General features: G+C 32.1%; 2 protein-coding genes across 3 annotated transcripts; both read right to left on the reverse strand.

Moving 5' to 3' along the window:
* Window positions 1-335: 335 nt before the first annotated feature.
* On the reverse strand, window positions 336-4,600 carry LOC18034848 (ubiquitin recognition factor in ER-associated degradation protein 1). Of its 2 annotated transcripts, none has more exons than XM_006423432.2 (10): window positions 4,497-4,600; window positions 4,070-4,121; window positions 2,944-3,021; window positions 2,665-2,689; window positions 2,535-2,567; window positions 2,292-2,413; window positions 2,025-2,155; window positions 1,479-1,699; window positions 782-1,035; window positions 336-665 (listed from the first exon to the last, which is right to left on the reverse strand). In XM_006423432.2, exons 2-10 carry the CDS (start codon window positions 4,070-4,072, stop codon window positions 567-569), a joined length of 966 nt encoding a protein of 321 aa, XP_006423495.1. In that variant the 5' UTR covers window positions 4,073-4,121; window positions 4,497-4,600; the 3' UTR covers window positions 336-566. The 2 variants fall into 2 exon arrangements, with proteins under 2 accessions (XP_006423495.1, XP_006423496.1); XM_006423433.2 differs by having other exon boundaries at window positions 4,502-4,599.
* Window positions 4,601-7,201: 2,601 nt separating this feature from the next.
* LOC18034408 (putative pentatricopeptide repeat-containing protein At1g12700, mitochondrial) lies at window positions 7,202-9,735 on the reverse strand. The gene has a single exon (XM_006423434.2). It carries the CDS (start codon window positions 9,646-9,648, stop codon window positions 7,687-7,689), a length of 1,962 nt encoding a protein of 653 aa, XP_006423497.2. The 5' UTR covers window positions 9,649-9,735; the 3' UTR covers window positions 7,202-7,686.
* Window positions 9,736-13,472: the final 3,737 nt, after the last annotated feature.

Genomic DNA, 13,472 nt, shown 5'->3' on the forward strand with positions numbered 1-13,472 from the left:
CATTTTCCCCCCCCCCCCCCCCCCCACCAACCCAACCCCAAAAAAAAAAAATGACCTATCTATAATTTTCCCACTCGCCGAGTTTACTGAATATTGCTTACTGTCCCAACAGATTATCCCATTTATCTGTGATAAAAAAAAATAAACAAACTAAAAGCCGACTCCGTTACTTTCTTCTCTTCCCTGCACTCACTTACGCAGAAACTTGTGCTTACTGAAAAAGATGGGTAGCATTTCCCCTCGGTCTTTCCACAATACCAGAACAATACCTCAGTAGTTTGGTTGCACCACGGTCATGAAAGTTCAGCTACAAGACCATAAAAATGCGGCAATAATAGAGTTGAAGCATTTTCTTCTTTCCTTTCTTTCAACAGATATTTTAAGGATTCATATTCAAACAAAATAGTTTCTTTTTGCCTCCATTTTGACATAATATACTAAAGTTGCATTTTTCCATAATACAACACTCAGATAATTGCAGTTATGTAGTTTCTTTGATCCATAAAGGACAAGTAAAGGGCGCTGATGACCTAAAGGCAATAAATACTGGCTGTCCAATAAATTAATCAACCCTTCAATGAGTACTTCTTCCCCGTAAAAGGCCGGAACTTTGGCTCCTCTTTCTTTTCAGGCAGCTCCTGTTTTATCTCTTTTTCAGCTACCGGCTGCACGGAACAAGGAACATATTACTTAGCAGTTTGTAAAAGCTTTGTTTATAAAACTGAGTGATGATGCTAAGCAAACTGATTCAGAAAAATGAAGGTAGGTAAAATAGTAGTACCTTTTGTGTTTCCTTAGGATGGAGGCTTGCATTTGATCCAAACACGAGCTTTCCCTGAGACTGTCTTGCAGCATTTTGTGAAGTAGACCCTGCAGATGGCTGCCCAGTACCATTAGACGTGGCAGGTTGCTTGTCTTTGGACCCTAAGGAAGGAACAGGAGGAGGTTGATATGTCAAAGGTTTCCCATCCAACCGTCTAGCTACTCCAGTAAAAGGGCTGAATTTTGGTTCGGTCTCAACAGAAGCCTCTTCAGCTACATAAAAAATGAGATTGATCACTTGTAAGGAATGAATAACATACCTTATTGCAATTACAAATTAAATTTAAAATAAATTCCACATACTTCCAACAATTCTCATCAGATGATAACTCTTGAAATTTTTATAAAAAGTTTAATTAAGTTCCAGAACAGATCCAATGTGGTGCACCTAAAATACAAAATTTTGTAGTAACAACCCTACAGTGAACAAAAACAACCCTATTGGCATGGGCTTAGACACAGAACAAAAACCACTTGCTCAAAAGGGAAAAAATATAGGTTGAACTGTATCAATGCTCAATCTATAATTAAAGAGAATGGAGGAAACCATTTATTTTTTTCTTTTCTTGTTTTCCTCCAAAACAAAATGAGTGGAAGAAACAAAAAGGATGAAATAACAGAAACAGTAAGGGAAGACACCTAAAACAATTTCTCACCTTTTGCTGTTGCCCTACTTGAAGCAGATGCAATTGGTTTTTCAGGTTCCTTATAATCCAGAGGAGGTGCAAAATCTACCTCACAGTCAGTCTCAATGATGCTTATTGCATTAGAAGGCTTCGTCTCTATAATGTCAATGTAATATTTCTTATTGTTATATGCCACCATAATACTGTCCCCAGTGGTCAAGCAGGAATAATTCCTTAACGTCGTCTCCAAGCTGCATGAGAAAGATGTCAAAATGATAAGCAGGACAGCTATCATATCACTTGAATTATAAAATACAAAGGAACAGGCAGATGCAGAAACATCAAAATTAAAAAAATTCAGCAAGATACACACAGAAATAATAGATTAAAAGAAACAGAAAGCAGACTTGATAAGAAGACAGAGCAGAATCAGAACCACCAAAAAAAATAAATAAATAAATAAGGCTTTCACTTCAGAAGTCTCTTCCATCCCAAAATTATCAAAGGTTAACAAATCAGAGAATCATATATGTCTCACCATAAACAAATAATTAATGATAAAATGCAGGAACTCACATGGCTTTGGGATTAGAAATATCGAGAAAGTCCTTTGTGTGAGGTTGAAGTTTGACATATGTTCCCTTTGGAAGTGTCACATTTTTCACTCGCACAATATCTCCCTCTTGTAAAAGCAGGTTCTCCATCATCTAAATAATAATAATTTTAACCAAGACAACATAAATCAATTGACTCAAAGATGTCTTTGTCAGTTAAAATGCCTTACAGCAATATTACTCCAAATTTTCTAAGCAAAAACACAAAACACTTTTCAACACCACCTACCCAGTATGGCATATAGATCATGCCTTCCTCTGCAATAAACTCAAGAACTCCACAGTGGGAAACCCGCTCAGCCGCATTATTACGTAGCTCAAACAACATTGGATAATCAATATGCAAAGATGCTGCCGAATTTATAGAAACATTAGCATTATATATTTGAAGTCACAACTTGGGGTAACGATAGATCATAAAATAAGATAGATCATAAGATAGATCATAATAGCATTATATATTATGACTAACCAAGGCGATCAAGGGCTGAAGGAGGCATTATAACTGGGGAAACAAAAAAAAAAAGGGGGAAGAGATCAGAAAAGTGAATTATGAGGGAAAAAAATCTTATAAATAAAAGCACCAAAGTTGAAAGGCTCACTTTTGTCACCACTTTCTATTTGTGGCTGCACAATAGTTAAAACAAAAAAAAAAAGGAAATGAGAATCACAGAAATCAATTACAAGTCCAAAAGAATCAATTAGAAACAAATACACAATTCGATCGATGATCCTTAGCATAATACACAAACATGAATGATTAATGAAACAACAAAATAGAAAAGAGACATCTCTGATCCAGAATAAGACCTCTGATGACATAGGAACAATTCCAAGAGTCAGTAAATTCAACAGCCATAAGATGAAAAGGGAATTTCTACCTTTTCAATAAATGATGCAGGGTAACATCGGTAACTCTGCTCAAATGATGTCCCATGATATCCATATCCATCAAAAAACTGCAACATCGCCACCAATGGAATGAACAATCAATGATGCATAGGACATGCTAGTGAAAAGCAAAACATACTCAACTATATTCAAAGATATTACTCCTTAAACTATCCACACAACAACCTTGACATTTTGCAAACATGAATTCTAAGTGGAATACAGCTGCAAAGGCAGCACAATTAAGCAGTATTTCATTTCATCGGTTTAAAATCTCCACATTGTATTCTATGCAAAAACAAGCCTGATCATCAGATCATAATGAATCACTCCCACCAACTCGTAACAATTACAATAAATTGGCAAATGCAAGCAAGGGTGAAGAATTGTGTCCTCTTAGATTGGGTTTTGGCGGAAAAAGATATTTTTATATATAGTTACCAATTTTATGAGTAAGATTTACTTTTAAATCCCTAATACTCAATAAATGTTTAAAACATAGAACTTTTCATTAATTCATAATCCAATTTCTTAATTGTTACCTTCTAAAAAGACACAAAATAATTTTGATTCATTTGTGCTATTTTCTTACACATCTTTAAATGAAATGTTTGTCCTCACTCCTCAGCATTCCCTACGAAATATAATGCGGATACTAATCAAACTTCTAATTCTCAATCCCAAAATATACTATTTCTCTAGATTCTATGTGGATCCATATACACTGCATAGTTGTCTAATTTGAAAAGAAAAAAGATAAAGTTATCAATTAATATCGAATGATTTTAATTGCACTATAAGAGAAAAACTAATTAATGTTTTCACATTTTTATTTTCTACTTAGTTAAATTCTTGTTCTTAATACTCTTTGTTCTCATGAATAATAAACAATCATGATCATATTAGATGTAACTTCCATTCTTAATCAGACACCTGAGGTGCTAAGTTTCACCTGCCAATGTAGAATAAAAATAGAAATATATAGTCATCACATCTAATAAATGGTAACCTTAAACTCCAGAAAAAAAAAATGAAAACACTAATCGACCCCATATCATGAATCAGTTGAACAATAAATTTGAACCCCATATATAAAAAATAAAAATAAATAATCACCATTTTTACTGTGAATGAGTATTCAAACCAAGATAGTCAACCTTTCAGCTCCCTACACAAAGAAGAAACCACAAGGCTCGTTCAACAAAAGCAAATTTCTATCTAAAATAATTAAACGAATAACAAAAATTTTCCTTTTTTCAGCCAAAAATTTTGTTATTATCATTTTAAATGAATGCAACGAACTAATTACAAAGAAAATCAGAAAATAAAAACCCAAATTTCGCATTCGTTTATTTACTTATTATTGTTAATATTATTAGCTCTGCGATATTCATCGGTATAAAAATAAGCTGGATTAGAACAAAAAGCCAGTGGATAATTTAAATAAGAAAATTAGTAAATGCGTAAGTGTACAAATCCAGATAATAACAAAGAAATAAACAGTAATTTAACGAAATTTCAGGGGGCCGAAATGTGATTTTACCGCACCGAAGAGAGACGGAGAGAAACTGTGATGATGGTTTAGATAAGAGTTTGATCTGAGATGAGATGAGAAGAGAAGAGACGAGAGAAGGCCTCTGAAGAAGTGATTGCTTGTTGAGAAAGTTGGGCTAAGATGCGCTCACGTGCGTAATGTACACGCCACGTAGCTGTTCGACACGTGTGATTGTGATTCTTTGGGCCGCTAGTTGGCATTGAGCCTTGGACCCTTCTTAAACCCAATGTTATGCGAAAGAAAGTTCACAGCAGCCAAAATTCCTCATAAAATCCTTTTTTTTTTTAATTTATTTATTGAAATTACTTAAATAACTTAATGTATTTCTTATTTTGAATAGAATTTAAATTCAACACTTAAATAAATTATGATCTTAACAAAATTTTACACCCACTCATTACATTATTTGTATTTATATTTTAAATTTAATCGAAAAATATTTTTTTTAAAAGAAAATTATGAGAGCTTAAATTTATTGAGATAGAAATTATATAATAAAAAGAAAATAATTGAAGATTTTAATATTTTTACATATTTTATAAATAAAACATTAAAATAAATATCTTTCTAGGGTGGAATTTTGTAAGAAGATAATTAATTTTAATATATAGATTTATATTTTAAAAAATTACACTGAGGTCTTTTAAAAAATAAAATTAAAAAAAGTGTTATAAGTATTTTAGAGGGTACTAAAAGCTGCACTTATTCTCAAAACTAGGAAATTATCGGATTTGGAATTATATTATAATTTGAAATCGTGAATCCGACTGAAATCTTATTAAAGTTTCATGTTTGGATAAAAGATACTACCCTTCACATCACCAAGCAAAATTGTTTAAACCAAAAAAAAAAAAATCCAAATCTATGCAAAATAATGAATTTAACTCGTAATTCATAGTTTGTATTAACATATAGTCTTTTTAGGACTTAGTGGATTGTGTTCTATTGCTGATAAGACAAATAGAAGGGTGAAAAAAATAATTCTTCTCCCAAAAAGACTCTTCAAATAGAATCAAGTTTATATAAATTTAATCAAATTCTTAATTACCCTCTATTTTTTCAAAAATGTAATTATAGTACTTCTCATAATGATAATATAAAAAATAATATAATATTATTTGAAGAGGAATAAGTGTCTCAATAGAATAAAAAGTCAAAAAAACCCTCAAGCTGAAAATAAACTCCTCTCCTAAAAAATGAGAAAAATGTTGAAAATATGAGTCAATATTACTTTTTTGAATTTCAAAAATAACTAGAATAGCAACTCTAATAAGCAAATATAAAGGTGATGACCAATGGCTTGAGAATAGTGAAATATATATTTAACCTAGTAGTTGCACCCAGAAATGTAGAACTAACTGTGAGTTGCAACCCATAACACTAATGCTGCATTTACTAAACGAAAATCGGAATGGGTTGGAATCGAAATGAGTTAAAATCTGAGTGAGGAATAAGAATCAGAACAAATTATTTACTTTAACTGTACGAATTAGAATCAGAATAAGTTGTATTGCTATTGATGTATTTACATTATCTTAGCATTGAAATTGAAATGAGTTTCATTGCTGAAAATTACTAAAAATCTTTAATTAACTATTATCATAATTATTATTTTATTTTTAAATTATTGTGATTACTATTATTCAAAATTAATTATTATTATTATTGTTCATAATTATGTGTTTATTTGATCTCGAATTGATATTGGAACTTGGTGTTGGATGATTTCCAGGATAAACTGTGCAATATGTCCTGCCAATGTAGATGGATAGCACAAAATGGTATATAAATTAAAAAAAAGCCAAGTTAGTGGACTAGATTAAATCAGATCATAATGGTATGCTCTTGTGCTTGAAGATAGAAAGTAAATCTTTTAGTTTTTTAGATATGCCCCAGATTCAGAGACAAATACACAATCTGTCACCCGGTAGCGGGAACACCACTGATTGTTAAAGGACAGCTAATCCCCAGAGATCAATACTTTGTCTACTTACACCAATTCTTCACTGTCGTGTGTACGCTTACTTTAGCAGGTTCTAAAACCACAAGACAGCAAGCTCAAGTTGTCAATGCAAGTAGAACTATGGCTGGAAATTAAAGCGAATTAATCATATAATTCCAAAGGCTCTACACGCATCTCAAATACATGCTTCGAAGAATTGTCTTCTAGAATAATCAGAAATGCTGTTTCACAACAGAACCAACTGCAAAACGTAGATACTCTTGAGTAATGTTGTGTGAGTGATAACAAAAAGGACCTTTAGACCACTTGCTTCGTAGACATTTGCAATTTTTTCAAATTTCCTCGAATTTGAAAGATCTGATTCCTGAGAGTGAACTCACTGCTGTAATAGCCAAGAGGCCTTGAGGCTTATGGCCAAGACTTTATATGGGGTTGTAAAGAAAAGAGGAGACTCATTATGATCAAGATGTTAGCATAAGAATATGAAACAAGAATGGAAGGTGGAGAAAAGTCTCAGTTTCAACAAACTTTGTCTTGCCAATACATAGTATACAACTACCAAAACACACAATCATGATTCATGAGTCACCATTCAATTGAATGCTATGTCACAAGGAATGAAGAACTTTGGACAATTAGTTAGATGTTTTGTATCACTGAAACCAAAAACAATCCAGCATGTCCAAAGCCAAAAATGTTAACAGAAATAAAAGATGAAGACGCTTAAAAACCTGATGCATAATTAATTTGGCATCAATTCCCATTACAGTCGGCAATCTCATATACTCGAAGTACAAATTAGTACAACTAGAAGTTCTAGATATCAAAGACAATCAATTTAACTAACAGAAAGTTTATGTTCAGTAGCTTCACAAATGAAAAACGAAATGCCATTTTATCTATTTAGAGAAGAAAAAGTGGTCGTACAGTAAGCGCATAAAAACTTTGCACTTCCAGCTAATGAAAAAGATGCATTATAGAAGGAAAACATATGACCCGAATAATAAAAAGTAATTTTACAACAAAAAGTTGCCAGACTTTGAAACTTATCTGATGAGTCATCCATGTCTGCAAACAGAATCCATGAACAGAACCTGGGGACATGCCATCACTACGCAACACTACTTCACGAGTTGTAATAAGAATGGGATTCTCCAAATCCAGATTTTTGGCAGAAAAAAAACAAACAAGTAAATCAGCATTCAGCTCATTGACTTACTTGTGTCTATTGAAATGTGGAATCGAGTTTAAACTAATTTCATTCTTAACAAGCAAGTCCACAACAATTGAAAGTATAGATGCGTCTGGCATTACATTTCTCTTATCCATTCTGTGAAGGAGTTCAATAACTTTTGATGTCTCATTATTGCGGATGAAACCCAGCATAAATGTATTAAATGTGACAAAATCGGGTTCCAAAGCCTTTGCTTCCATATCGAGAAATAAATCATGTGCCTTGTCCATTTCCCCATCATTACAAAGCCCATGGATCATGATGTTATATGTTACAACATTTGGCATTAGGCCTACACGAGGCAAACTTTGAAACAGTTCCCAAGCAGTTTCCAGATTGCCTATTTTACACAATCCATCAATGAGGCAGTTGTAGGATACAATATTGAGTTCATACTTGCTATCTCTTATAGCACGGAATAATTCCAGTGCCTCTAGAACAAAACCACTCTTGCAGAGCCCGTCAATAAAGTTATTGTATGTATATGTATCAGCTGCCACATGATTACGCCGCATCTCATCAAACAGTTTTAAAGCACGCTCAACCTGGTGTATTTCAAAAAGACCAAGAAACAAGGTGTTATATGTAACAACAGTTGGCTTTATTCCTTTAGAGAGCATTTCACTATAAAGGCTTAACGCTTCCTCTACATCTTTATTCTTGCAGTACCAATTTATTAATGTGTTGTAACTAACAACATCATGCATGCACCCGTTACTCTCCATAGAAACAAATAATTTCCTTGCATGATCTATTTTATCAGTTAAGCAATAACCATCAATTAATGTGTTATAAGTATATGTGTTGGGATTCACTCCTCTCCAAATCATCAATTCTAACAGCTTACTTGCTTTGTCCATCTTCCCATTCTTGCAGAGCTCATCCATGATCACACTGAAAGTCACAACACTAGGCTGTACCCCTTGATCCATCATCTCAATAAACAAACGCTTCGCCTCGTTCCAATCGTTAGCATAACAAAAACCACGAATCACAGAGGTATAAGTAACCACATCTGGGTTAATATTCTCATCCTTCATCTTCAGAAGCAGTTCCTTGGCCTTGTCTACAAAACCTTCCTTACAAAGACCATCTATAATAGTATTGTATGTAATAGCGTCTGGCTTGCAAACTGCACCAAATTTCCCATTTCCATTAGCCATCTCTTCAAATAAATTTAGAGCAACAATTGTATGGCCGGTTCGACACAATCCATTAACCAAAGTATTGTATGTAAAAACATCAGGCTCACAACCAAACACTCTAAGTTTTGTAAACAATACGGCGGCCTCCATGATTCTACTCTCCGCACACAAACCTTTAATCAAAGAAGTAAAGGTCACAGCATCTGGAGTAAAACAAGATCTGAGGATCCTCCCAAGAACAACAAAACCATGAGAAACTTGACCCATTTTGCAAAAGCAGTTAATCAAAATACTGTAAGTATGAAGATTTGGAAACAACCCAGTTGAATTAAGTCTCTTGAAGAGTGAAAGGACAGTATCATAATGTTTAGTCTTAGCAAGACAACCAAACAAAATATTGAAGGAAGTGACGGGAGGCCTAGAAGGGCGCATATTGAGCATGTAATCAAACACACACAAGGCTTCATTAGGAGTAATAGAAGTAATATCACCTTCACCGGATGATTTGCACCTTTCTCTGAGGAATTTTTCGAGTGAGGCTCGGTCTTTGACCGTCAGTCGTAGCGACTCCTTCAGTTTAGCTGTTGTATTCGGATATGAGGGTTCATTTTCCAAAATTGAAGATGTGGGTTTTCCGGTATGAGGGAACGAAGATGAGAAATTACATCTAAGAGCTGATACTGAAATTGAAGTAAAATGAAATGGACGAGTTGTGGCTACGAAAGCCATTGGAGAGCTTTTGATTATTTGGGGTTGAAAAAGAAGAAGAATAGAATTACCAAAATAGAAGGGAAACATTTGCCCTTTTCCTTCCAATACCGAATATTAACAAATACCTTGATAATCTGTCCGCAAACCGCAATCTGCCGTTTATTTTACAAGTAGAATGCTTTTGGGACCGCAACGAATGATGGCTCACGATTCAATTAGTTCAAATAATAGTTAATTATTAAATTTTATCGTTTTCTAATTTAAATTGTAAAATTTCTTCAGTTGAATAAAAGTATCAAATTTTCTTACCTTATCCTCCTACTCAAACATAAGTCTACTCCAAAATTTCATATTTACATAGATTAAATTGTCATGAGTACTAAAATGATTAGATCCATCACTTAGTATAAAAATAGTTTATAATATTTAAAATAATTTAATGTGTAATTTGGTGCCAAAAGGATTGAATTATCCTTATAAAATAACTGCTATTGTCATTTGTACTTTTTTCTATTTTGTCATTTTATGAAGTAATTCTATTTTTTTAGTGAGTGACTGATACAAATTATAAATTGAGGTAAAAAAATTAAGCAAGCTAAAGTTTTTGTAGTATTTTTGGACACAGAGTAACCTTGGGGTAAATGGCTAATAATTTCTTATATTATAAAAATCCCATTCACTATAAAATTAATAATTGATATAATTTTAGATTACATTTCTAATTTTTTGTAATGTGAAAAGAAGATCTAGTGACTAGTATACTATTTTTCGTATCACAAATTCATATGACATGCTCTGGAGGCTTTTTGTAAAATTCGTTCCTGATATTGCTTATTTATTCTTGAATTCAAACTTTTTGTAATTTGGAAAAAAAATCTAGTGTGATATTCTCATATTAGTACAAAAAATTATGATATCACTATTGCTTTTAAGTACTTTTTTTTTGTGAGATGACCGCCATTTAACACCTATTTTTAAGTCATAAATATTTATTTTTATTTATATTAACAACAAATTAATATATATGATGTTTCTACTTAAGAGAGAACTTAAAGTCATAAAATTGTTAAGAGAGAACTAGAAACAAGGTTTTTTTTTTTTTATCACCAAAAGGGTGAAAGATTTTCACAATACCATTCGGAATGTTATTTGGAAGCTTGCCCTCCTCCTAATTATGGCTTATGCTTCAAGGAAGAAAACTGACAAACGGAAACAATGGTGCCCTCCTTTTAATTATGGCTAGTTGAAAGCCAATGCGGATGCTGCTTCTAATGCTGAGAAGCAGCCAGTTGCAGGTTTGGAAGCTATTGTTAGAGATGACACATATGTTCAAAGTGATAGTTAGTTCTACTAGGAAGGACTATTAGTTTCACAATAGAATTCAACTTACAAGGATGAGGATTCTGGCAAAATTTAGTTTATTCTAATGAAGAAAAAAACAATTTATTTTTTGGTATATTTGTAATACAAAAATATGATGTTCAAAGTATTTTTTAAGAATGCAACGTATTCGGCCTTATAGTAAATTAAAAATAATTTAACAAGAGAATTCAAAATCTGAACTCCATTGCGTGCTCTTTCTTTTGCAACTGGCTAAATCAGATCATCTTCTTCCTCTCATCTCTAATCAACATATATGTTTTTAAGAAATTTTATGCATTTTGGTTTTCAGGTTTGGCTTAGTTATGGTTTGCTTTGGGTAATTTCTTGGATTTCAACTTTAATTATTTTGTTATTATTGATCTGCTTATATTTTTAAAATTTATTAGTTAATAAAGTGAGATTAAAATATAGATATTATAGTTACTTTCAAGAGTCAACATCAGTCAACGGGTAACTGGGGGGTTGGGTTGATACTTCTAATAAATCTGAGGGTGCATGTAAGCCTGTAAAACTAACACAACATTATTCATACTAAAACTAAGTTTCTATTTGGTATTGTTTCTGAATTAGTATTTTCTGAAAACAAAAATAAGAATGAAAATACTGTTTTGCCTATTTTAAAACCACTCGATCATACCTCTAGAGGCAACTTTGTGAGTAATTTAATAAGATACTTGGTAAATCTAGAATTTGTGAATAATTTGATAAGATGTAAGTAATTTAACACACCTCTAAAATCCTTATAATTTAACACCCCTCTAAAATCCTTATAACACCTATTTTGAATTTTTTTCTTAAAATTCTCACAGTTTATCTCAATATATATGTGGACATGCTATTAAACCACGTAGTTTAATAGAGTTAGTGTTCAATTCACTATAAAACAATGTGGTCTATATATTGTGTCTGCACTGACTTTATTAAACCATATGGTTTAATAACGAATCTTTATAAACAAAATGAGGGCTCCCACATGAGAGGACTCCATAAAATTTTTTGCCCTAAAAAAATGTATATTTTAAAAGTTTTTTTTATAAAATATATATAAATACTACAATATTAAATTATTTTCTTATATTTTTATATTTTAATAAAATATAAATATAAGTTATAAAATGTGGTGGGTGTAAAACGTTTGTTAAAAGAATGATTTATTTATGTGTTTAACTAAATTTTCATTCAAAAAATAAGAAACAAATTTAAATTGTATTTAATTACTTAGGTAATTTCAATTAAAAATAAGTCTTATTGGAAGGGTGTCGAAAGGCCTAGTCACTTTTGAATGAGCCAATTTCAATTTCTAGCTCCTTTTAGGTTTTCAATTGAAAAAAAAAAAATTAGAGGCTTAGCTTATTTATGCCACATTGAAGTCTTCTAGGCTTTTTAAAATTTGTCCCAATATTCATAATTTATTATATGGGAGGAGGTATTAATCTTGACTAATGATATTTGACCCTTTCGTTTATCTTATTAACCCCCATTTCTTAAATTAATTCATTTTTTCAAAATTACCCTTAGTTAGAAAATAAAATATAATTAAAAAATAAGATTTTTTTTCCTCTCTCACATGCTTTCTCTGTTGTTCTCTAGCATCATCTTCACTCAACATCTATGTTCATCACTACTATTTCCATCACCATCATCACTACTATCACAACACATCTTGATCGACATTAATCAAAGACTAACTACAACACATGAATCTTATTATTATTTTTTTTTGTAAAAGCAACCACAAGATTATCCAATGAAAGAAATAAATTCATTATTCAACAGTTTAAATAAACAACATGTCTACTTGCCAAATATGTTACATCCCATCAAAATCAAAACAAGCAGCCTCAAAATCAAGCAATCAAAATTATCTCAACCTACTAAAAGTATTCAGCCCTAATTATACTTAGTTTTGGAAAAATTAGCCTTTGCTTTTTACCTAAGCCATTGCGGTAGGCGGTTTTGAAGTAGTTGACACTCAAAATATACCAGGATAGTTTTCAATTTATTCAAGCTCATATAGATCAAATGAATGCAAAGATAAATGGTTGTAGTAACACTAGAGTTGGCAGTTCCAATTTTCCTAATTCTTGATGTGGTTGCAGTGTTAAGATGGAGATAGAGATGGATCGTCGATCCTTACCAGAGTTACTCAAGAATTAGTGACAAAAACCTTAAAGCTAGTTGTAAATCTGACAAAAAGATCAACACACTTCCTCTGCTAGCTTCTACATAGAATCCATCCCAAGTAGATTATGAAGCCACTTTAAAACTCACCATAAGAAGATCTTCAAGATTGCCCCTTTAAAATTAGAAAGGGTAGTATCTCAACCATTAAAAAAAAAAAAGATGGGCCAAAGTCTCCTGCAAATGGTATGGTATATCTGTATGAAGAGAAAGAAACAACAAAGGTACCTATTGTTATAAAACCAACAATAGCAAGAAAATTTGTTTTGAGGAGGAATACCCTTAGGGTACGTTTGACACACTGTATTGTATTATGCTGTATTGCATTATTTTAATACTGGTGTATT

The sequence above is a fragment of the Citrus clementina genome, unplaced genomic scaffold, assembly GCF_000493195.1.
Source record: "Citrus clementina cultivar Clemenules unplaced genomic scaffold, Citrus_clementina_v1.0 scaffold_8, whole genome shotgun sequence".
Lineage (NCBI taxonomy): Eukaryota > Viridiplantae > Streptophyta > Magnoliopsida > Sapindales > Rutaceae > Citrus > Citrus x clementina.